General features: G+C 45.5%; 1 protein-coding gene across 3 annotated transcripts in view; it reads right to left on the reverse strand.

Annotated features, from left to right (window-relative positions):
* DLG5 (discs large MAGUK scaffold protein 5) overlaps positions 1–20,593 on the reverse strand; it is a 244,339-nt gene extending 223,746 nt beyond the window's left edge. For 2 of the 3 annotated variants that reach the window (XM_073571224.1, XM_073571223.1), the window contains exon 1: positions 19,810–20,593. In XM_073571224.1, coding sequence (XP_073427325.1) covers positions 19,810–20,254 — 445 coding nt within the window. In that variant the 5' untranslated portion in view covers positions 20,255–20,593. The remainder of the gene's footprint in view (positions 1–19,809) is intronic. The other variant, XM_073571225.1, reaches the window with a different exon arrangement.
* Positions 20,594–24,130: the final 3,537 nt, after the last annotated feature.

The following is a 24,130-nucleotide window of genomic DNA, read 5'->3' on the forward strand; positions in this document are numbered from 1 at the left end:
TTTTTTTTTTTTTTACCATGTTCACTAAATACTAAAGCTGACCTTCCATTATGATTCTCCAGGTCATTATGAGTTCATAGACACCAAACATATCTAAGCTCTTTTTTATTTAAGTGGTGGAAAAAAATTCCAAAGTTTGCAAAAAAAAAAAAAATATGCACTATTTTCCAATACCTGTAGCGTCTCAATTTTTCGTGATCTCAGGTTTGGTGAGGGCTTACGTTTTTATTGATCTTTTGATCGATCATTATTGCAATGTTGCATAGAACAAAAAAAAACATTTCTGGCGTTTTGACTTTTTTTCTCGTTATGGCATTGAGCGATCGGGTTAATTTTTTTTATATTGATAGATCAGGTGATTCTGAGCGCGGCGATACCAAATATGTGTATGTTTGTTTTTCTTTTTTTATTTTATTTTGAATGAGGTGAAAGGGGGGTGATGGGGATTTGAACTTTTATAATTTTTAAATATTTCTAAAACCTTTTTTTTAACTTTTTGCATGCTTCATCGGTGTTGAAGAATCCCACTGACTTATGGGTCCTGTCATCTTACACTGTTCTTGCTATTTTTGCAGGAAGAACAGAACTGCACAGAGTGGCTTGTGTTGAAGCCTGTCGACAAAGGCTCAGGGTCTAAATGCAGAAAGAACACCCAGACCCTCTCATTGATTTTCCTGAATCAAAACTATATTTACACAGAACCCCAAGGGTTCATTCACATAATCTAAAATCATTAACAAATCAACAGCAAAATCTACACTTATTCATGAGGGCTTGTGCCATGCATTTCACACAATGCATTGTAAAGGGAAACCCACAATTAAGTGACACCACAGCTCAATTTCAGGAAGGATATTTTGTCAAAATGTGTGGAAAATCCGCACCCTATCCATCCATGTGAACATACTCCATTGGTCACTACCAATTTCACTGCTGAATCTGAATTGGGAAAATAAAGACTAAAATTTGAAAATCTGCTATAAATAACAACCACCCACTCACTGGTCTATGTATGAACACTTCTGCTGGCTGCAGTCTGATTCAGGAGCTGGTCTCAGTGACTCTCTATATGGACAGGTGTTTGTTTACACATGCATACAAGCTTATCAATAAGAATGGAGGCTGGAAATTAAATTGCTGTGTCATTCGTTGCTTTCAAACCAAATACAGAACTCAAAAAAACTGAGCTCTAACTCTTGGAAAAGGTAGGAATTAGAGTGTGTTTTACTGGCCTTTTAACAGGATATAGCGTTACTAAAGGGGGTTTTACACATAGCGATATCGCTAGCAATATCGCTAAAGCATCACCGATTTGGAGACGTAGCAGCGATATCGCTATGTGTGATACTTACCTCCGACCGGCTCCCCCGCTGTCACTGATCGCACAGCTCCATTTCTCGTCGGCCGCTTCTTGCTGGGCTTCCTGCTGGCGCCGGCGAGCGACGCGTGGACGTCAGGATCGCCGCGTCTGAAAGGTAAGTAACGACCGCTATATCGCTGTGAGATCTGCCTGTGTAACTGCTCACTAGCGACCATTTAGCGATGCACCAGCGATCCTGACTGGGTCGTATCGTTGTCGGGATCGCTGGTGCATCGCTAAATGTAAAGGGGCCTTTAGAATGCTATAAGCTGCCAATCACGAGACAAACAAGCAAAACTCCCATTCGTAGGGTTTAAGCTTGCTTAAAAATCATCACTCTCATCAGCACAACACACTGTGTAATCAGGACATGTGCTGCCGAGAACATGATGTTCTATGCAAAAAGAAGTGTTATATTAACAATAGAAATGGGCAAACCCCTTACAGAAATGTTTGGCATTCGTACCGGACAGCCACTGCTCGGGCCTGAACGCCGAACATGGACTTTCTACAGAAGTCCGATGCAGTGTTCAGGGTGAGAGAGGGAGATTTTCTGCTTTCTTAGCAATTCAGGTATCCATTTTCAATGGGGTTCGGGTTTTGGGGGACGTTTGGGTACTATTCTAGTACCCGAACCAAACTTTCTAAAAAGTTCAGGTTAGGTACCAGACTCTGAACTTCCACCAATCCGCCCATCCCTAATTAACAATTGTTCTGTGTTCATGAAAGCAGTTGGCCTGCCTAAACAGGATATTAAAGGACAGCTGAACTACTTCAATGTAGCCAATCAGTGGTCGTTTAAAGGGAATCTGTCACCCCTTTTTTGAGATCTCATATAATGATATCATTCAATTGTGTGTCACATAAGGATTCTCTTAGTACTTTTGCTTCCCCCTGACCCCGCACCTTTCATGCATAAATACCATTTAATATCGGTTCAGTTGTATGTAAACTGCCACGGTCCGGTCCGATGGGCGGGGCTTATTCAACTGCTCCCCCCTCTCCCTGTCTTGCTCTACACAAGAAGAAATGTGTAGAGCAAGACAGGGAGGGGGGAGCAGGTGAATAAGCCCCGCCCAGCGGACCGGACAGCGGCAGTTTACATACATCTGAACCGATATAAAAAAGGTATTTATGCATGAAAGGTGCGGGGTCAGGGGGAAGCAAAAGTACTAAGAGAATCCTTATGTGACACACAATTGAATGATATCATTATATGATATCTTAAAAAAGGGGTGACAGATTCCCTTTAACACCTGCAGAGTGCCCAGGGGGGCAGAATCATAGAGAATCACAGTACAATGCGCCGCCAAGAACCATGACCCTTTAGCTAGCTTAAAAATCTTTTCACCTGACAAACACGCGTTTTGCTAGTTCATCTGGAGATTATCCGATTCAGGTAACAAGCATCCTAGGAACACTTGTTCACAATAATCATCCAGATGCCTGTGGCCATATCTATTAAATACCCACTCTCCTCACGTTTGCATAATCAACCCATCCAGCTTTTACCTGGATGGCCATTCATTTTCACCTACAAAAACGAAGTCAGTCAGCCAGAGTGTCTAACAAAATATGACAACAGTATCAAACACAAAAAAATGTGAAACAAAATAAAATGTTTTCAAACTGTAATACTAATTACCATGTAATTTACATGCAATTCCCTAAAATAAAGATATTTATTAGGTATGGGTGATGCTATGTATATACTTAAATGGGTTTTCCATTTTTCTGATAAAAGTCTGCAGTATCTCTAGTAAACTGCAAACTACTGAATCTTGATATAAATGCTGTCAGGATTCACTAGTGTTATTGTGGAAAACAGGCAGACACTTGTCCGCAAGTATGCAATTTGCATATATGCAGTCACTGCCAACTTCAGTCAGTCCATGTGTATTAAGTGAGGCCAAGCATGTCTAGTTGGAATGCAATCAGAAGTATGCAAATTGCATAGCTGCGGTCACCGCCCATTCTCACCTGGAACACAGCGACTTATCAGAAGACAAGGCAACCCCTTTTAGTAGAGCTAACAGTGACCACTAAATAGCCACTGATCTGCTATATACAAGACAGGCACTGGCAGTTGTTTAATGGCTCAATTAGATAGACCAATCAGAATTCTATGCTCAAAAAATAAATCATTAATTCAGTCATCCTGTGCATGTAGTAGAATATGAAGAATAGGAAAAAAATTCAGCTCACCCCTGGGATGCTATTCCAATCCGGGAGGAGCACGGCATCCCCGATGCTGAACATTGCTGAAGTTGAATGAAGGAAATAGGGGTGGAACCAGCTCAACACATTGGAAAAATTAAAAATTTAAAAAATCTTTATTGAAAATCCTTAAAAATAAGTGATGAAAAAATGGGCATCTCAGACAACAAAGCAATTTTTTGAATTTTTAATTTTTCCGATATGTTGAGCTGGTTCCACCCCTATTTCCTTCATTCAAATTTAGCACATGTAGAATATACCGTATTTTTCGGATTAAAAGATGCACTTTTTTCACCCAAATTGGGGGGAAAATTGGGATGCGTCTAATAATGTGACTATACCTTACCGGCTGTGGCAAAGCAGGGTCCCAGGGTCGCTGCTGGAGGAGGCAAGAGTGGAGCGTTTCTGTAGGCTGGGATGAGGGGGTGTTCGGATGTGTGACGCTGCGGGTGTTCAGTGGTGCGGGGGCTTCGCAGACATTTTGTGAAAGCTGGGAGCCCTCGCTCTTCCATGGTTTACTATGTGGTGGACTCCGGGAAAATGGCTGCCGGGCGTGGCGCATGTGCAGATAAAGATCTCAGAACCAAAATCTCGGGAGAGGAGATCTCAGCGCCAAGATCTCCATCAGCGCATGCGCCACCTCCGGCAGCCATTCTCCCAAAGTCCACCGAATAGTAAACCATGGAAGTGTGGGGGCTGCGGGCTTTCACAAAGAGTCGGCGGAGCCCCCACACCACCTAACACCCGCAGCGTCGCACATCCAAACACACCCCTTTCTCCCAGTCCGGGGTCCACAGCATCGTCCCACTCTTGCCTCCGCCAGCAGTGACCCTGGGACCACGCTTCACCACAGCCACCACCCCAGTAAGCAATAAGACACATGGATTGTAAGAAGCACCACCATTTTATTAAAAAGTTTTTTTTCTTATTTTACTCCCCAACATTTGGGGTGCGTCTTATAATCCAGTGCATCTTATAAACCGCAAACTATGGCAATCATTATTGAATTTTTTTTTCCAGTTTAATCATTTTAATGCTCTTATGAGTGGTCCCAATTATTATTATTATTTATTGTTATAGCGCCATTTATTCCATGGCGCTTTACATGTAAGGAGGGGTATACATAATAAAAACAAGTACAATAATCTTAAACAATACAAGTCATAACTGGTACAGGAGGAGAGAGGACCCTGCCCGCGAGGGCTCACAATCTACAAGGGATAGAGGATAATACAGTAGGCGAGGGTAGAGCTGGTCGTGCAGCAGTTTGGTCGATCGGTGGTTACTGCAGGTTATAGGCTTGTCGGAAGAGGTGGGTCTTCAGGTTCTTTTTGAAGGTTTCAATGGTAGGTGAGAGAGTGATATGTTGTGGTAGAGAGTTCCAGAGTAGGGGTGATGCGCGAGAGAAATCTTGTATGCGATTGTGGGAAGAGGAGATAAGAGGGGAGTAGAGAAGGAGATCTTGTGAGGATCGGTGGTTGCGTGCGGGAAAGTACCGGGAGACGGGGTCACAGATGTATGGAGGAGACAGGTTGTGGATGGCTTTGTATGTCATGGTTAGGGTTTTGTAATGGAGTCTCTGGGCAATGGGGAGCCAGTGAAGGGATTGACAGAGGGGAGAAGCTGGGGAATGGCGGGGGGACAGGTGGATTAGTCGGGCAGCAGAGTTTAGAATAGATTGGAGGGGTGCGAGAGTGTTTGAGGGGAGGCCACAGAGCAGGAGGTTGCAGTAGTCAAGGCGAGAGATGATGAGGGCATGGACTAGGGTTTTTGCAGATTCTTGGGTGAGGAATGAACGGATTCGTGAAATATTTTTGAGTTGAAGTCGGCAGGAAGTGGAAAGGGCTTGGATATGTGGTTTGAAGGAGAGATCAGCGTCAAGGATTACTCCGAGGCAGCGAGCTTGTGGGACTGGGGAGACTGGGCAGTCATTTACTGTAATTGATAGGTTCGTAGGGGGGGTCACGTGAGATGGGGGAAAGATGATGAATTCTGTTTTGTCCATGTTGAGTTTCAGAAATCTAGCGGAGACGAAGGATGAAATAGTGGACAGACATTGAGGGATTCTGGTTAGTAGGGAGGTGATATCTGGTCCAGAGATGTAGATCTGTGTGTCATCAGCGTAGAGATGATACTGAAAGCCATGAGATTCTATGAGCTGTCCCAGGCCAAAGGTGTAAATAGAGAACAGCAGGGGCCCAAGGACTGAACCTTGTGGGACTCCGACAGATAGGGGGTGAGATGAGGAGGTGGTGTGTGAGTGGGAGACGCTGAATGTCCAGTCTGTTAGGTATGATGAGATCCAGGATAGGGCCAAGTCTGTGATGCCGAGGGATGAGAGAGTCTGTAATAATAGGGAATGGTCCACTGTGTCAAAGGCAGCCGACAGGTCCAGGAGGAGGACAGAGTAGTGTCGCTTGCTCTTGGCGGTTAAGAGGTCATTGGTGACCTTAGAAAGGGCAGTTTCAGTGGAGTGGTGTGACCGGAAGCCAGATTGTAAGCGGTCGAAGAGGGAGCAAGAAGAGAGATGGGAGGACAGTTCAAGGTAGACGTGTTGTTCCAGGAGCTTGGAGGCGTAGGGGAGAAGTGATATAGGGCGATAGCTAGATACAGAGGATGGGTCAAGAGAGGGCTTTTTGAGGATAGGTGTGATGGAGGCATATTTAAAGCTTGAGGGGAAAACACCAGTTGTTAGTGATAGGTTGAAGAGATGGGTTAGGGTTGGGATGAAGACTGTGGTGAGGTTTGGTATGAAGTGGGATGGGATCGGGTCGAGTGCACAGGTGGTGAGATGTGATCTTGAGAGTAGAGTGGAGAGTCGATCTTCTGTAATGGTGGAGAAGTTGGTTTTGAAGGTGGAGGGCTGGGAAGTCGGGAGGAAGGGCTCTGGAAGGAAGGGTCTCAGACGAATTAGTGTTTTACTCAATCACCAGGTGATTGCCAGCATGTTTACACAAGTCAGCACTCGACAAATGCTCCTCAATTCACTGAGGAATAATTTTGGTGGAGTTAAATTTTTCTGCTGATTTAGACTAAAGTAGGCATGCTACTTTCAAAACTGCAGCTGGTTTTCTCCTATCACGCCAGTGTTTTTTTCTCTCTACAGCTCATCTTAATGCGATTAACTCTAGACTAGATTGAAGGTAGCACTAGTGCTCTCCAATTGGCCAAGAGAGAACTGCCCTGGAGTGGAAAGAGGTGGGGGGGCGACCTTGGCGACAGGTTATTTGTATAGGCTATTCAGTTACATGTTAGACAGTGTGCCCCCTATAAATCGTGAAACGTATTCCAAAAGTCCATATACAAGGGTTAGCAGAATTTATTTTTTTTATCTATTGTGACAAAGTCACTGGCAAAGTACTGGTGGGGAGGTATGTTCACTAGTAGCTTCAGTGATTTGAAATGGGAGGATGTCCACCATATCTCCACCCCAGGGTGTGGTCTAGGATGTAAACAGTCAGGATTGTGAGGCAGTTTCGGTAGGCCTGGAAAGAGAAACACCAGTGCTATGTGTCCTGATAAGGAACGCTGAACCAGTGTATGTTTGTTTTCCTGAACGGGCGGATCCCCGCAACAACACAGACAGAACTGTATGTTATGTTTTTGTTTTTCCTTAGGCCAGAAAGGCAGTGTTTATTTTTGCTAACTCTGCATTGGTGTATGCAGCAACCTTAATAAACCAGTGTAAGACTGAAAGAGACAGCGTTCCTATGTCTACCTCCGTGTGCAACAAAATGAGCTGATCAACCACACTATACACTTAATTCCTTTCTTTCATATTATGTCTGCCTCAGCTATATCTCGTCATAAGTGCCTAAACAGCCCTGATTCCTTTTGTTATATATTGTGACAGTTTCACCATTCCCAGTCAGAGGACAAATATCAGCACATTTATAAAGCAAGCCTATTTTGCATATTTCAAAGTAAAACTTGGTGATCGAGATATGTCTTCAGCTCCTCACAAGGTGTGCAAGCAGTTTGTAGAGAATTTACGGATGTGGACATAGGGAACATGTGATAAGCTGTAACGTAATTTGGTATTCCTATGGTTTGCCAGGAGCAAAGAGATTAATCCAGTGACTGTTACTTTTGGAAAGTGAGAACTTCATATATAACAAGAAAAACAGGAGTAAAATAGAGTATCCTAGTCTATCAGCTGTATGCCAAGTGCTTCACTATGGTGAAGAAAAAAGTGACAGCATAGGTGAAGATTTTGAATAAGAATATTTTGAAATTGAAAATGATCTGACCAACATGAGTTGAATGATTTGGGACGATCAAAAAAAGGTTCAGAAGTAATGACTGCATGAGAAACGTGCTTGACAAGAAGCAAAGGTATCCTACTTTCGATCCAGATAAAGTGCCTTTCTGCCAGTTTTTGTGGAGTCTGTAAGCCAAACCACCGACTCAAGACTCCTCAATTTCCCCTAACTTTCGACTCCACAGCCCTGCCTCACTACTGAGCATGTACATAGAGTGAAGCACAGATTCATCTCAACTAAAAGCCAATATCCTTAGATCAAGAACAGAACATACATTTATAGGACATGTTATAACCTTCCCAAATTATTAAAACATTTACAGCACATCCTGCATTGTACTACTCTCCATTCATACTGCACCCACACACACAAATAATACTCCATTTGAAAGGTAAACTTGCCCCCTTCAGCAAGAAAATATAGCCAAACCAATCAATCAATCAAATTTATTATCGCCAAGTACATATTATATATATACAAGGAATTCTTTGTGGCAAAGAGGCAACATAATATATAACAACAGATACAACAAGTAACATCTAACAAGACAGATACAGTATATAGTCTACACATGACAAACAAACCACACATCCACGATATGATAACAAAATACAGTTTAAACATTAATTTTCAGAAACCTGCAGTATGGAAAAATGACCTGCAGGTGGCACCACAGTACCCAAAGCACACTACCACAAAGTTGCTCACAGACATCACAAACAAATCTAAACATTTGCCTTGGGGGCTTTCCAGCTTGCCCAGCCTATTTCAGCCACATTGGAGGATTGCACATTTCACTGCAGGTGAGGCACATATGCAAACACATTTGTAAACATGCACTGCCTATTGAACTGCACACTTGCTCCGTTCATACTCCACCAACACAAACAAATGATACACCATTTGAAAGGTAAAATTACCTGCAGGTGGCAGCACACTACCCCAAAAGCACACTACCACAAAGCTGCTTACAGACATCACAAACAAATCCAAGCATTCGCCTTGAGGTCTTTCCAGCTTGCTCAAGTGCTTGCCTAGACTATTCCATGCACATTGTAGGATTGCACACTTCACTGCAGCTGAATCACATATGCAAACACATTCGCATACATGCTCTGCTTTTTCGGTGATTACTTCGCTCTACACACACAAATGGTGAGTCACATGAAACACATTTGTAAACATGCACTGCTTTTTAGCTGGATTACTTCGCCCCATCACAAAAAATGATACACCATTTAAAAGGTAAACTTGCTCCCTTCACCAAGAAAAGAGCCAAACAAACCACACATTCACGATTATATCACTAAATACAGTTTAAACATTCATTTTCATAAACCTTCAGAAAGACACAATGACCTGCAGGTGGCACCTCAATCGGAAGACATTTTTTGGCATCTACTTATCAAACCAATTTACTGTATTACATATATATATATATATATATATATATATATATATATATATATATATATATACACCCATCTGTGTTCATCATCTCATGAAATACATTTACATTTGACCAGCTTGCTTTTTCTGAAATTGCCTGCGCCCCCGACGACCAATGTGCAAAAATTTTGCACGGGCCAAGCTAGTTTATTATATATTTTAGGAGTCGGTCCATTTTATACCGACTTCAACTCTCACAAAATGGACACCGACTCCATAGCTCTAGTTTCTGCAATACTTTAGAAGTGACAGTGGCTTTGTGTATTGTCATAACCTACATGGTTTAATTGATAAATTGGGAAGTGCAATCTATAACTCAAATGAATGGCGACTGTTCATTGACAGCTCAAAGCAGAACTTAAAGTGTGTCCTCCTCCACAATGGCAATTTATTTGATGCATTCCCAAGCGGCTATTCAGCTTCTCTTTATGAAGAATCCAGAGGCATAAAGAGAGTCATTGAGTTGTTGCAATATCACAAACACAATTGAATCATTTGTGTTGACTTTAACATGGTATGCTTACTTCTCAGTAATGTGGATACACCAAGTATTTTTTTTTTTTTATGTGCATGTAGGACAGCAGAGCTTTTGAGATGCATTGGGTTGAGAGGAATTGGCCTCCAAGCTCTGACCACAAACCTGAGCCACTTATTGCCAGAAAGAATATTACACACCCACATCTACAGATGAACCTGGGTCTCGTGAAGCAATTCGTTAAGGCATGGCCAACTGAAGGATCCTGATTCAAGTACCTCATTTTGGCATTTCCTAGCCTATCATTTGAACAAATAATGTCCGGTGTGGTTGATGGTCCACAGATTCAGAAGCTCATCAAAGCTGAACATTTCATTGGGATAAGGTCAGAACTCCAAATTAATGCTTGGTTAATATTCAAACACCTTATCAAGGTCTTTCTTAGAAACTCACGAACAAGCAAACACACTGAAATTCTCCAGAGACTCTTGGAGAACTACAAAATGCTTGGTCGCAGCATGAGCATTGAGGCGCATTTTCTGCATAGCCATTTTGCTAACTTCCCTATAAAATTTGTTGCAGTCATAGATGAGCAAGGTGAACGATTCCACCAAGATTTAAACATCATTCAGGGATGATCTCAGTGTAGATGGGATGCGCATATCATGGCTGACTACTTTTGGAGTGTACAGTCTGTGGGCAATCTAGCCTGATGCTTCAGGAAGAGCTACAAGAGTAAAGGTTTACCTTAACTGCTACCTAACTTTACAACTTGCACACAATTTGATTTACAGTAACAATATATCCTTTGTATGAACAAAATAGATATAAATAAACAATACATTTAAGTTATTTTTTCCATTATTTCACATTTGTATGGTTTTGGAGAGAAAGGGAGGGTAACTCGTTGCTAAAAAGTTGTTGTGATAGAGAAAAACTGGGGTCACTTTGGATTCAGAAGCCAAAAATTAGTCAAAAACAAGTGTCAGATCTAACTCAATGAAAATTGCCTTCCTCAGTGTATTTTGGTCATCTAAATTGGTTCTGTAAAATGCTAGTTTACATATACAATCTACATAAAAAATAGGAAGATTGCAGATACAATGCATTATATACAGGGTGGTCCAAAAGTAGGTGAACAGAAAATAACAACATTTATTTTGATTTATATATAAAATTATAATTACCAACACAAGCATAATATTGACAATTTTATTCTGAACAATAATACAAAAGCCCTTAAATTTTATCATCACAGGTGCTCAAACTGTTTTCCATCACAATTTGCACAGCTTTGAAGTCTGCCTCTTACGCTTCGACAAACATTTTTGCACAAGTCTCTTTGGGTATTAATTTCTTGAAATACCGTATTTTTCGCTTTATAAGACGCTCCGGATTATAAGACGCACCCCAAATTTTGAGGAGAAAAATAGGAAAAAAAACTTTTTTTTAATAAAATGGTGGTGCATCTTATAATCCAGGCGTCTTATTGCTTACCAGGGGTGGTGATGGAGGAGGCCGGAGTGGAACATTGCTGCTGGGATGAGGGGGTGTTTTGATGCTCAGCGTGCCGGTGTCTGATACTGCCGCCGCCCTCTGTCCCCTGATGCTTGCCACCACCGCCACGCTGTCCCCCGGTGCCTGCTTGCCACCACCGCCGCACTCTGTCCCCCAGTGCTTGCCGCCACTGCCGCGCTGTCCCCCGGTTCTTACCGCCACGCTCTCCCCCGGTTCTTACCGCCATTACCGCGCTCTGTCCCCCGGTTCTTACCGCCACCGCCGCGCTCCTGTCCCCCGGTGTTTGACGCCATCGCCGCGCTCTGTCCCGTTCTGAGGGTACTTGCCGCGGCACTCTGTGCCCTGATGTTGCCGCTGCGCTGTCCGCCGGTTCTCACCGCCACCGCCGCGCTCCTGTCCCCCGGTGGTTTCTGCCGCCGCCGCGCTCTGTCCCGTTCGGCGTGGGGGGTCTCTACCGCTCCATGCCTGCTTTCCTGTGGCTTACTTCCTGGAAAATGGCCGCCGCGCATGCGCAGATGGACATCTCGGCACTGAAAACTCACCACTACTTTTGGACCACCCTGTATTTTATACTGATGTTAAATTGCAGTGGGGATTACAACTAGAGCTGAATTTAACTCTACTTCTTGCCACTTGAAGCAGTCAATAAGCTGAACTATAATGCAGTGAAAGTAATCCCGATATACAGTGGGCACAGAAAGTATTCAGACTCCTTTAAATTTTTTCACTTTTTGGTAAATTCATACAAGTTCATTTTTTCTCATTAATGTATACTCTGCACCCCATCTTGACTGAAAAAACAGAAATGTAGACATTTTTGCAAATTTATTAAAAAAAAAAAACACTGAAATATCACATGGTCATAAGTATTCAGACCCTTTGCTTAGACACTCATATTTAAGTCACATGCTGTCCATTTCCTTGTGATCCTCCTTGAGATGGTTCTACTCCTTCATTGCAGTCCAGCTGTGTTTAATTAAACTGATAGGACTTGATTTGTAAAGGCACACACCTGTCTATATACAGTGGGGAAAAAAAGTATTTAGTCAGTCAGCAATAGTGCAAGTTCCACCACTTAAAAAGATGAGAGGCGTCTGTAATTTACATCATAGGTAGACCTCAACTATGGGAGACAAACTGAGAAAAAAAAATCCAGAAAATCACATTGTCTGTTTTTTTTTTTCATTTTATTTGCATATTATGGTGGAAAATAAGTATTTGGTCAGAAACAAAATTTCATCTCAATACTTTGTGATATATCCTTTGTTGGCAATGACAGAGGTCAAACGTTTTATGTAAGTCTTCACAAGGTTGCCACACACTGTTGTTGGTATGTTGGCCCATTCCTCCATGCAGATCTCCTCTAGAGCAGTGATGTTTTTGGCTTTTCGCTTGGCAACACGGACTTTCAACTCCCTCCAAAGGTTTTCTATAGGGTTGAGATCTGGAGACTGGCTAGGCCACTCCAGGACCTTGAAATGCTTCTTACGAAGCCACTCCTTCGTTGCCCTGGCGGTGTGCTTTGGATCATTGTCATGTTGAAAGACCCAGCCACGTTTCATCTTCAATGCCCTTGCTGATGGAAGGAGGTTTGCACTCAAAATCTCACGATACATGGCCCCATTCATTCTTTCATGTACCCGGATCAGTCGTCCTGGCCCCTTTGCAGAGAAACAGCCCCAAAGCATGATGTTTCCACCACCATGCTTTACAGTAGGTATGGTGTTTGATGGATGCAACTCAGTATTCTTTTTCCTCCAAACACGACAAGTTGTGTTTCTACCAAATAGTTCCAGTTTGGTTTCATCAGACCATAGGACATTCTCCCAAAACTCCTCTGGATCATCCAAATGCTCTCTAGCAAACTTCAGACGGGCCCGGACATGTACAGGCTTAAGCAGTGGGACACGTCTGGCACTGCAGGATCTGAGTCCATGGTGGCGTAGTGTGTTACTTATGGTAGGCCTTGTTACATTGGTCCCAGCTCTCTGCAGTTCATTCACTAGGTCCCCCCGCGTGGTTCTGGGATTTTTGCTCACCGTTCTTGTGATCATTCTGACCCCATGGGGTGGGATTTTGCGTGGAGCACCAGATCGAGGGAGATTATTAGTGGTCTTGTATGTCTTCCATTTTCTAATTATTGCTCCCACAGTTGATTTCTTCACTCCAAGCTGGTTGGCTATTGCAGATTCAGTCTTCCCAGCCTGGTGCAGGGCTACAATTTTGTTTCTGGTGTCCTTTGACAGCTCTTTGGTCTTCACCATAGTGGAGTTTGGAGTCAGACTGTTTGAGGGTGTGCACAGGTGTCTTTTTATACTGATAACAAGTTTAAACAGGTGCCATTACTACAGGTAATGAGTGGAGGAAAGAGGAGACTCTTAAAGAAGAAGTTACAGGTCTGTGAGAGCCAGAAATCTTGATTGCTTGTTTCTGACCAAATACTTATTTTCCACCATAATATGCAAATAAAATGAAAAAAAAACAGAATGTGATTTTCTGGATTTTTTTTTCTCAGTTTGTCTCCCATAGTTGAGGTCTACCTATGATGTAAATTACAGACGCCTCTCATCTTTTTAAGTGGTGGAACTTGCACTATTGCTGACTGACTAAATACTTTTTTTCCCCACTGTAAGACCTCACAGCTCACAGTGCACGTCAGACCAAATGAGAATCATGAGGTCAAAGGAACTGGCCAAGGATCTCAGAGACAGAATTGTGGCAGGGCACAGATCTGGCCAAGTTTACAAAATAATTTCTGCAATACTCAAGGTTCCAAAGAACACAGTGGCCTCCATCATCCTTAAATGGAAGAAGTTTGGGACAACCAGAAGTCTTCCTAGGCCTGGCCATCCAGCCAAACTGAGCAATTGTAGAAGAACCCCAAAATCACTTGTCGCTGAGCTCCACAGATGCAGTAGGGAGATGGGAGAAAGATCCACAAAGTCAACTATCACTGCAGCCCTGGTTGCAATTGAAGGAAACATGAATGCGGCCAAGTACAGAGATATCCTGAAGGAAAACCTCTTCCAGAGTGCTCTGGACCTCAGACTTGGCCGAAGGTTCACCTTCCAACAAAACAATGACCCTAACCACACAGCTAAAATAACAAAGGAGTGGCTTCAGAACAGCTCTGTGACCATTCTTAACTGACCCAGCCAGAGCCCTGACCTAAACCCAATGAGCATCTCTGTAGAGACCTGAAAATGGCTGTCCACCAACGTTCACCATGCAACCTGACAGAACTGGAGAGGATCTGCAAGGAAGAATGGCAGAGGACCCCCAAATCCAGGTGTGAAAAAATTGTTGAATCATTCCCAAGAAGACTAATGGATGTATTAGCTCAAAAGGGTGCTTCTACTCAACACTGAGTTATGACCATGTGATTTCAGCTTTTCTTTTTTAATAAATTTACAAAAATTTCTACACTTGTTTTTTTGCAGTCAAGATAGGGTGCAGAGTGTACATTAATGAGAAAAAAATGAACTTTTTAAATTTACCAAATAGCTGCAATGAAAGAGAGTGAAAATTTTAAAGGGGTCTGAATATTTTCCGTACCCACTGTATATGGAGTGTGAACACAGCTTTGCCCTTTATAAAAGCAAGTTGTAAAAAAATGTTATCAAATTAGTGGCAATCTTTTCATATTGATAGTAAGCCATTTCCAACAGGTGTGAACATGGAGTAAAGCTGGCCCTACAATATATATTAGATGACCACATTGACACCTAGGCCAGCTAGCAAACTTTATCTCTAGAGCCGCCCCCCCCCCCCCCCCATAGAGATTACACCAATGATGGGCTAACCCGCTGATATCTATGGGTTTGGCCAACAGTTCAATGTGTATGGGAGCCCCAAATGATTTATTGTCTGGGGAAATATTGATCTGTTATGCCTGATTTTAGACTGCTGATCATATTGTCTCAGAGATTATCAGAGATCACCCCCTGGACAAAATTTAAGCTATTACTATGGGTATACAGGTAATAGAATGGTTAACGGGAACCTGTCAACAGTTTTGGCTGATATAAGTTACAGCCATCACCTTTCAGGGCTTATATACAGCATTCTATAATGATGTATGTAAGCCCCCAACTCAACCTGGAAGAACTGAAAAATAAGTTTTATTATCTTACCTGCGGGCAGTCCGGTCCGAGGGGTATTGCTGGTCCTGGACCGGCGCCTCCCATCTTCTTATGATCGCCACCCTCCTGCTTGCTTTTTGTTGATGACACGTCCCTACGTCATCCACACAGGCTCCCCGGCGCACCAGAGCAGGCGTACTTCTCTGCCCTGTTGAGGGCAGAGCAAAGTACTACAGTGCGCAGGTGCTGGAGCTCTTTGACCTTTTCTGGCACCTGCGCACTCCAGTACTTTGCTCTGCCCTCAACAGGGCAAGACCAGCGACACCCCTCGGACCGGACCGCCCCGCAGGTAAGTAATAATAAAAGTTATTTTTCAGTTGTTCCAGGTCGGGTTGGGGGCTTATATACAGCATTATAGAATGCCGTATATCAGCCCTGAGAGGTGGTTGCCGTATCTTATATCGGCCAACACTGCTAACAGGTTCCCTTTAAACCAGTCATGACTGTATGCCTCATAGCTGTGGTGTAGATGTTGAGAAATCCAGCGCATGCACAGCAACTCGCCGACGCCTGAGGAGAAGATTGATGAAGACTCTGCCCATAGAAGGGTAGATAAGTTTCATATAACAAGTAGATGGTGCAAGGGCAGGATTACAGCACCGCAAATGCATGTCATAGATCAGTGTGATGTGCATGAGAGGGGGGTACCATTATAATGAAAAGATGAAACAGGAATTTCTTCCAGGCAACACACTCCCCAGAGCCTGCAAGAAATCATTAACATATAACATTAAAACTGCTTTTCTCAACATCTACACCGCAGCTATGATGCATACAGGTAAGACTGGCTCAACCATTCTATTACCTGTATGCTCATTGAAAAAGCTTAAATTCGACCTGGTTGGTGACAGATTCCCTTTAAAGCCTGCATAATGGTGAGTACAGCTATGGAATGTAATGTGGGACTTATAGTACCTAAGAATTAGTACAAGATAAATAATAAAATGTATTTATAAAGTTTCTCAACTCTGTGAAATTAAACACTATAATACTGTACCAAAGTGGAATATATACTTCAAACAGAGATGTTAGGTGCAGTTACACCACACGATTGCGGTAGTAAAGCGACTGCCATTAAAGGGAATCTGTCACCCTTTTTTTGGACTATCAGCTGCTGGCATTGACATCAGGGGCTTATCTACAGCATTCTGTCATGCTGTAGATAAGCCCCCGATGTAGCCTGAAAGATAAGAAAAACACGTTAGATTATACTCACCGGAGGGGGCGTTCCGGTCCGATCGGTGTCGGGATCCGGCACCTCCCATCTTCATACGAAGCCGTCCTCTTCTTCCCTTCCTGTAGTGGCTCTGGCGCAGGCACACTGCTCTGCCCTGTTGAGGGCAGAGCAGAATACTGCAGTGCACAGGCGCCAGACCTTTCCCGACGCCTGCGCACTGCAGGACTCTGCTCTGGCCTCAACAGGGCAGAGCAGTGCACCTGCACAGGAGCCACGACAGGAATCGGAGAAGAGGACGGCATCGTATGAAGATGGGAAGTGCCAGACCGGACCGCGACACCCATCGGACCGGACCGCCCCCTCCGGTGAGTATAATCTAACGTGTTTTTCTTATCTTTCAGGTTACATCGGGGGCTTATCTACAGCATTTCAGAATGCTGTAGATAAGCCCCTGATGTTAATGCCGGCAGCTGATAGTCCAAAAAAAAGGGTGTCAGATTCCCTTTAAGCTACTTGAAAGCCTAACAGAGGTCATTTCCTAGCCTGTTGACACAGGCTAGCCATATTTCCAATGAGCAGAGAAATCAGTAATAGAACGCTCTGAGCATAGACTGTCATAGTTCTTGACAGCCCTTGTCGTGTTTACACAGTACAGTGTGCTGCTGAGAATGATAACTTTTAAGCCAGCTTAAAAATCATTTCACCAGATGAAGGAGCATGTTGTTATTTTGTTGGGTGGTCAACAGCCTGTTTACTCTGCCCAATTACCGGGAAACAAGCGCTCAGAGGAACACTCCTTCATATTAATCTGCCAGTGTAAATGCATCTTTGCTTGCTGCCCAGATGTTATCTTTGGGACTGCAATGTTTGTGTACATACAGTGTGTCCAGGTACAAAGGGATCAGGGCATGGAAGCTAAGCAGATCATTAAAGGCCCTTTTACATTTAGCGATGCACCAGCGATCCGACCAGCGATCCGACCCGGTCAGGATCGCTGGTGCATCGCTAAATGATCGCTAGTGAGCTTTCATACAGAAAGATCTCACAGCGATGCAGCAGCGACGCAGCGCACGATACTTACCATTCACACACAGCGATGAAGACATCCTCCCGCCCGCGTCCAGCGTCGCTCGTTGTCACAGCAGGAAGTCTCAGCAGGAAGCGCCCGACGAGAAATGGAGCCGGACATTCTCGCGCGATCAACGATGGACAGCGGGGGAGCCGGTCGCTGGTAAGTATCACACATAGCAATATCGCTAGCAATATCGCTATAACGTCACAAAACCAGTGACGTTTTAGCGATATTGCTAGCGATATCGCTTAGTGTAAAACCCCTTTAAGAGGCAGCACTTCCTGTACTGACATGCTCACTTTTACAGAACCAGCTTCAGTACAGCACGCAGCAATCCACGCACAAATACTGAGCTCAGTGCTGCTCAAAGTAACCAATCAGCTTACTGCTTTCATTTTTAAGTAAACATATAATCTTTGGGCAATAAACATGCATGAAAATATGTTTTTTTGCATATAAATTTTTAATCACGCATTCAATGAATGACACATAGATGCACCGTTCCATTCACAAGGGGCCCTTGAGAGAATGGTCTTGGGTTGGGTAGAAGACCCAGTGGATAACTGCCAAACCCAAAAACTCCCCTTTGAGTGAGGTAAATCTCCTGAACCCACTGATTTTGCAGGACCGGCTGGCAATGTAATGGGCTGCCCAAATTGTCCCTAAAGGCAAAGGCTGGAGAAATGGATGTCACAATTTGCATGTACATGGCAGAACTCAGGAGGACCAGCTGTCATTGAGCCCTCATTCAGCGGCCAGGTGTCGTAGGTGTATGGCTACCTTTAGTTAGACCTAAATCTTTCTTGTATTGGCAGACCCCCCCCCGTAGTCAGAATCAGCCATAATGGGGGGGGGGGTCGCATGGTTATATAGTCTGCGTTTGAAATCCAAAATTCTCTTATTAACATTGATTATTTTCCCTAAGGAGCGGTCATTTAAGGGTTAAGTGTGTTGGTCCGCTGATTTTATTTGTAATTTGATCTGGTTATGTCAGGTTTTCTTGGCGCCGTTTTTTAACGGGCTGGGATTGGTTAAAGTGTTTTTGGCGGTTATTCTAGTGGGTATATAAACCCCTGTGTTTAGTTTATTTACCTCAGCAGCGGTTTTCCTGTGAGGAGAGAAGATCCCCCACCCGCCCTCCCTCAAATTTTTTATTTTTGTTGTGATGTTTTATTCTGAGGGAAAATCTCCCATTTTTATGGGAGGATTGTGTCTTGGAATGGTAATTTATGGTTATTTATATGGATTTATCTATTTAATACTTGGTGTTATTTATTATACTTTAACCCAAAAATAAAACTCACGGCCACTTTTTACCAGTTACCTGATTGGTCTCTTTTATTATTAGATCATAAGTCGGGCTTGTATAACCATGTTAAAATGGGTCTATTGCGCATTTTCTGGGATGTGGAGAGGGCTGCTACGTGCATGTACATAGGAATAGCTGTCCATAGAGGGAACAGAGCGGATCATCTCACAGCACAGTGTGTATAGGGCTGACATAGGCTGTATCTCACCTGAGGCGAGCGGATCATCCCACAGCACAGTGTGTATAGGGCTGACATAGGCTGTATCTCATATGAGGCGAGCGGATCGTCCCACAGCACAGTGTGTATAGGGCTGACATAGGCTGTATCTCACCTGTGGCGAGCGGATCGTCTCACAGCACAGTGTGTATAGGGCTGACATAGGCTGTATCTCACCTGTGGCGAGCGGATCGTCTCACAGCACAGTGTGTATAGGGCTGACATAGGCTGTATCTCACCTGAGGTGAGCGGATCGTCTCACAGCACAGTGTGTATAGGGCTGACATAGGTTGTATCTCACCTGTGGTGAGCGGATCGTCCCACAGCACAGTGTGTATAGGGCTGACATAGGCTGTATCTCACCTGTGGCGAGCGGATCATCTCACAGCACAGTGTGTATAGGGCTGACATAGGCTGTATCTCACCTGTGGCGAGCGGATCATCTCACAGCACAGTGTGTATAGGGCTGACATAGGCTGTATCTCACCTGTGGCGAGCGGATCGTCTCACAGCACAGTGTGTATAGGGCTGACATAGGCTGTATCTCACCTGTGGCGAGCGGATCGTCTCACAGCACAGTGTGTATAGGGCTGACATAGGCTGTATCTCACCTGCAGCGTCTCCACTCCCCAAGCCGTTCAAGTAGAGGATGGGTAGTAGATGAGGCTCAGTCTTCTCCAAGGCTACTCTCAGGTCCTGGAAGTGGTCCTTGTCCTTAACAAGAAGCATCTTGAGCAGAAGGTCTACTTTATCCTGCTGTGTGGCACAGCTAGTGTCCAGCTCCTGCCTGTCCCTGAGGGTGAGGGTGCCAGCCTCCTCCAGGAGGTTCAGCAACCTGTCTGCATCACTGATGGCCTCCACCAGATTCTTGTGGCACTGCTGGAGCAACTCCCTGTGCTTGGGCTCCATCCTGAGAAGCGCTGACTCGTCAGCAGCTCCCTCCTCTTGTCTGTGAGCTTTTCTCTGTGGAGTTACAGGCCCAGCAGGAAGCTCCAGCTTGCAGCCTGCACAGGAGCCGAGCACAATCCTGCCCTCATACACCCTCTGCCTGCACATAGCCTGCAAGCAGCAGCCATATTGCCCAGCTGGGGAGGGCTGCGGGGCTGCATCTGTGCCTCACCTCACAACCTTATCACTGCTCCTCTCCCTCCTTCCCTCCAAACTGTTCCCAGTCAGCAACTGCGAGAAGACGAAACTGCTCCGCTCCTCCTCCTCGGCAGGCAGAGTCAGGCTCGGTTTCCAGCTACATGACTGACAAAGTGAGTCCTCTCCAGTGCTGCTCCGCGCTCTCCCCGGGCGCCCGCTCCTCTTACTGTCCGCTCCACAACTCCTCGCCCCGAACACCGTGTCCCACTGCCAGTAACAATGTGCCGCTTTGGAGAGAGCTTTCCTTCCGTGTCCCCTCCTCTCTCGGTGGCTCCCTCCTCTTCTTCGGGCCCTCCCCTCCTCCCTATCTGTGGACATTGCTGGGTCACTTCTGTGTTCTCTGCACTGTGTATTTACAGTGATAAAAGTGTCTTCATGAGTGGAAAGTGTCGGCACTGGATCCACTGTAGTAATGGCCCGGACTGGCCGCGCACAGACGAGATGGAGGCAGATTTCGGGTACAAAGGTCCGAGTTTATTGGCCGTCCTGCTGATGACCGTAGCCATACGCCGCAGCACCTTCACAGCTCTCCGTATCCAGACCCGCGTACCTGCATCTTTCTTCTGTCGTAGTGACGTTCCTCGCGGCTCTTTCGCTGGGGCTGCCCTAGGCCTATCTACCGCCAGCGCTTCACCAGTCCGAGGTCGTCGTCAGTTTGGTACCCCCAGGGCCTTGTCTGTTCTGCAGTTCTTTGTGTCGGGGGCCACCCCTCTGACTGTCTCTTCTTCTCAGTCCCTTGGTCAAGCTCTCCACCACTGTCCGTTCTCCTGTCTCTTCTCCTCCTGAGCTCCCCCCAGGACTGGAACCCCCTGGAACCCTCTCCTGTCCTATTTATCTCCCTCCTTAGGAATTTCCCTCCTGGGTTCCTATCTCCCTGACCCCCATGCCCTAAGCTGCTGTAAAGTCCTGTTCTCACGCTTCCCCCTGCCATCTTGTGGTCAAACTAAGGTGCTGCACTCCATTTCCATATTCCACAGCTGTTTCCCTTCTGTCACTACAAACATCCGTCTACAGTGAATCGCATTCCCTACCTTCGTTGTCCTGAAACTTGTCCACCGTCTGTTGTCGGACCGGTTGTTGGGCCAAACCCGCCATACGCGGGGGGCCGAGCCAAACCAGGAGCACCATGCTCCGAGCAGCCTACCGCTACTCGCCGGCGCACATGCCACATGACAACTTCTTTCAGGTTGGGCTAGGTCCACCCGGACTACTCTACAGCGTGTACCTTCCACTACTCTCCCCTTCTGTTACCCTCAACTGTCCGGCACGCCATGACCGAGGCCTTACGCCTACCAGGTCATCATCAGCGCCCGCCTATCCTTTTGGGTGTACATGGTGTCGGGGACCTGACTGAAGGACCACTGTCTGGTTCAATATCTTCCGTCTTATTGACCATCAAGTTAGAAAGTCATGGTCAGCGTTTTTATCGTACCCTGTACCTGGGACCTGTTGCACATTCTTATACATATTACACATTAAACCAACTTTTTGTATACCGTATATACAGTTTACTTTGTTTTAATAACAATATGAGTTACTTAACAGGAGTAACCCCTTTTTCTTGTGGTTGTTTTTTTTTTTGTTTGTTTTCAACACATTTCTTTAAGCACAACATTTCAAAAACAGAACATGAATACTCCCCCTTCCTTTAACATAAGCACCTTCCCCTAGGCATCCCCGCTCTATCAGGAGAAAAATAGAAAAAAAAAAAAAGAATTTCCTTATCTTGGACGTGAAACTGTCCTTTAGGTTGCACAACGGTGCATCGAAATCCCGGTAGTCCGGGCCATCTCCTGACAGCCGATGTTTCACCAATTCAGCAGGGAACTACACAGCCGTGAAGTTCCCGGGGTGTTTGAAGTGTCTCTGTGGGTCCTTTTACAGGGGCTCGTAGCCTTCGGGATAGGCAACCACTGCTACCGCATAGTAGCTGCGGGGACAGTATTCCTTATAATAGGAAACCAAGTCCCCCTCCCGCAGAGCCCAGCCGGGACGGATGGAAGTCACATTAAGGTATACCTTTTGGCCGGTTGCGAGGTCCCGAATGAACCTGTAACCCTTCTCAAGGTTGGTGTATACGAGCCGCCTGGTGGACCGTGGGGCTGTCATGCCAGCCTCTCCTTTCTCGTGGAGCAGCCCCCAAATCTCCCGCTCTCTGGTCTTCTCAATAACCTCCACAACCCAAGCAGAGAGTCCGGTGTAGGCCACAGAGTCGGGTGGGCGGGCCGCAGTCGGGGTCGAGAGCGGGGCAGAGGCAGCCGCAGATTCCGGCGGCCCAGCTGCAGCTGGGGCCAGGCGACGGGCAGTGGCAGCCGCGGGTCCCGGTGAGTAGGCCGCAGAGCCCGACAAGTAGGCCGCAGCTGGCTCCAGGAGTGAAGTGGACGCGGCCGCAGGGGAGGTCGCAACCGGATCCAAGGCGGCCGCGAGCACCGGCGAGTCGACTGCAGCCAAGGCCGCAGATGGAACAGCGGCGACCGCAGAGGCCGGTGAGTCAACCGCCGTGGATCTTCACCCCGCCGTCTGACAGGGCCAGCCTCCAGGCTCGATGGTTCCACGGAGAGGCTCCCTGAAGATTTCTTCGGCGGCAGCTCCAGCAGAGACCTCTGTAATGGGAGAACTTGACCACTTATCTAGGGGAGACCCCTGTAAAGTGAGAACGTGACCACATAACTAGAGGAGACCCCTGTAAAAGGAGAACATGACCACATAACTAGGGGAGACCCCTATAAAGGGAGAACTTGACCACTTATCTAGGGGAGACCCTTGTAAAGGGAGAATTTGACCACATAACTAGGGGAGACCCTTGTAAAGGGAGAACTTGACCACTTATCTAGGGGAGACCCCTGTAAAGGGAGAACTTGACCACTTATCTAGGGGAGACCCCTGTAAAGGGAGAACTTGACCACATACTGTAACTAGGAGATACTCCTGTAAAGGGAGAACTTGACCACTAAGGGGAGATCCCTGTAAAGGGAGAACTTGACCACAAAACTAGGGGAGACCCCTGTGTAAAGGGAGAACTTGACCACATAACTAGGGGAGACTCATGTAAAGGGAGAACTTGACCACCTAAATAGAGATCCCTGTAAAGGGAGAACTTAACCACCTAAGGGGAGACAATTGTAAAGCGAGAACTTAACCACATAACTGCGGGGGACCCTTGTAAAGGGAGAACTTGACCTCATAACTAGGGGAGACCCCTGTAAAGGGAGAACTTGACCACCTAAGGGGAGACCTCTGTAAAGGGAGAACATGACCACACAAATAGGAGATACACCTGTAAAGGGAGAACCTGACCACATAACTAGGGGAGACACCTGTAAAGGGAGAACTTGACCACATAAGATAAGATAATCCTTTAATCGTCCCACCATGGGGAAATTCAGAGCATTACAGCAGCAAGGCAGGAACAAGTACAGATACAGATGCATATAGGCATTACATTGACAGTAGGTAGGTACATATACGAAAAAAAAAGATATAACCGGACTATCACAACTTTGGATCTATCGGTTCACTGGGTCGTAACTAGGGGAGACCCCCCGTAAAGGGTGAACTTGACATAACTAGGGGAGACCCCTGTAAAGGGAGAACTTGACATAACTAGGGGAGACTCTTGTAAAGGGAGAACGTGACCACCTAAATAGAGACCCCTGTAAAGGGAGAGCTTAACCACCTAAGGGGAGACAGTTGTAAAGGGAGAACTTAACCACATAACTGAGGGGGACCCCTGTAAAGGGAGAACTTAACCACATTACTGAGGGAGACCTCTGTAAAGGGAGAACT

The sequence above is a fragment of the Dendrobates tinctorius genome, unplaced genomic scaffold (assembly GCF_039654945.1).
Source record: "Dendrobates tinctorius isolate UK_male_01 unplaced genomic scaffold, ASM3965494v1 ptg000028l, whole genome shotgun sequence".
In the NCBI taxonomy this organism is placed as follows: Eukaryota; Metazoa; Chordata; class Amphibia; order Anura; family Dendrobatidae; genus Dendrobates; species Dendrobates tinctorius.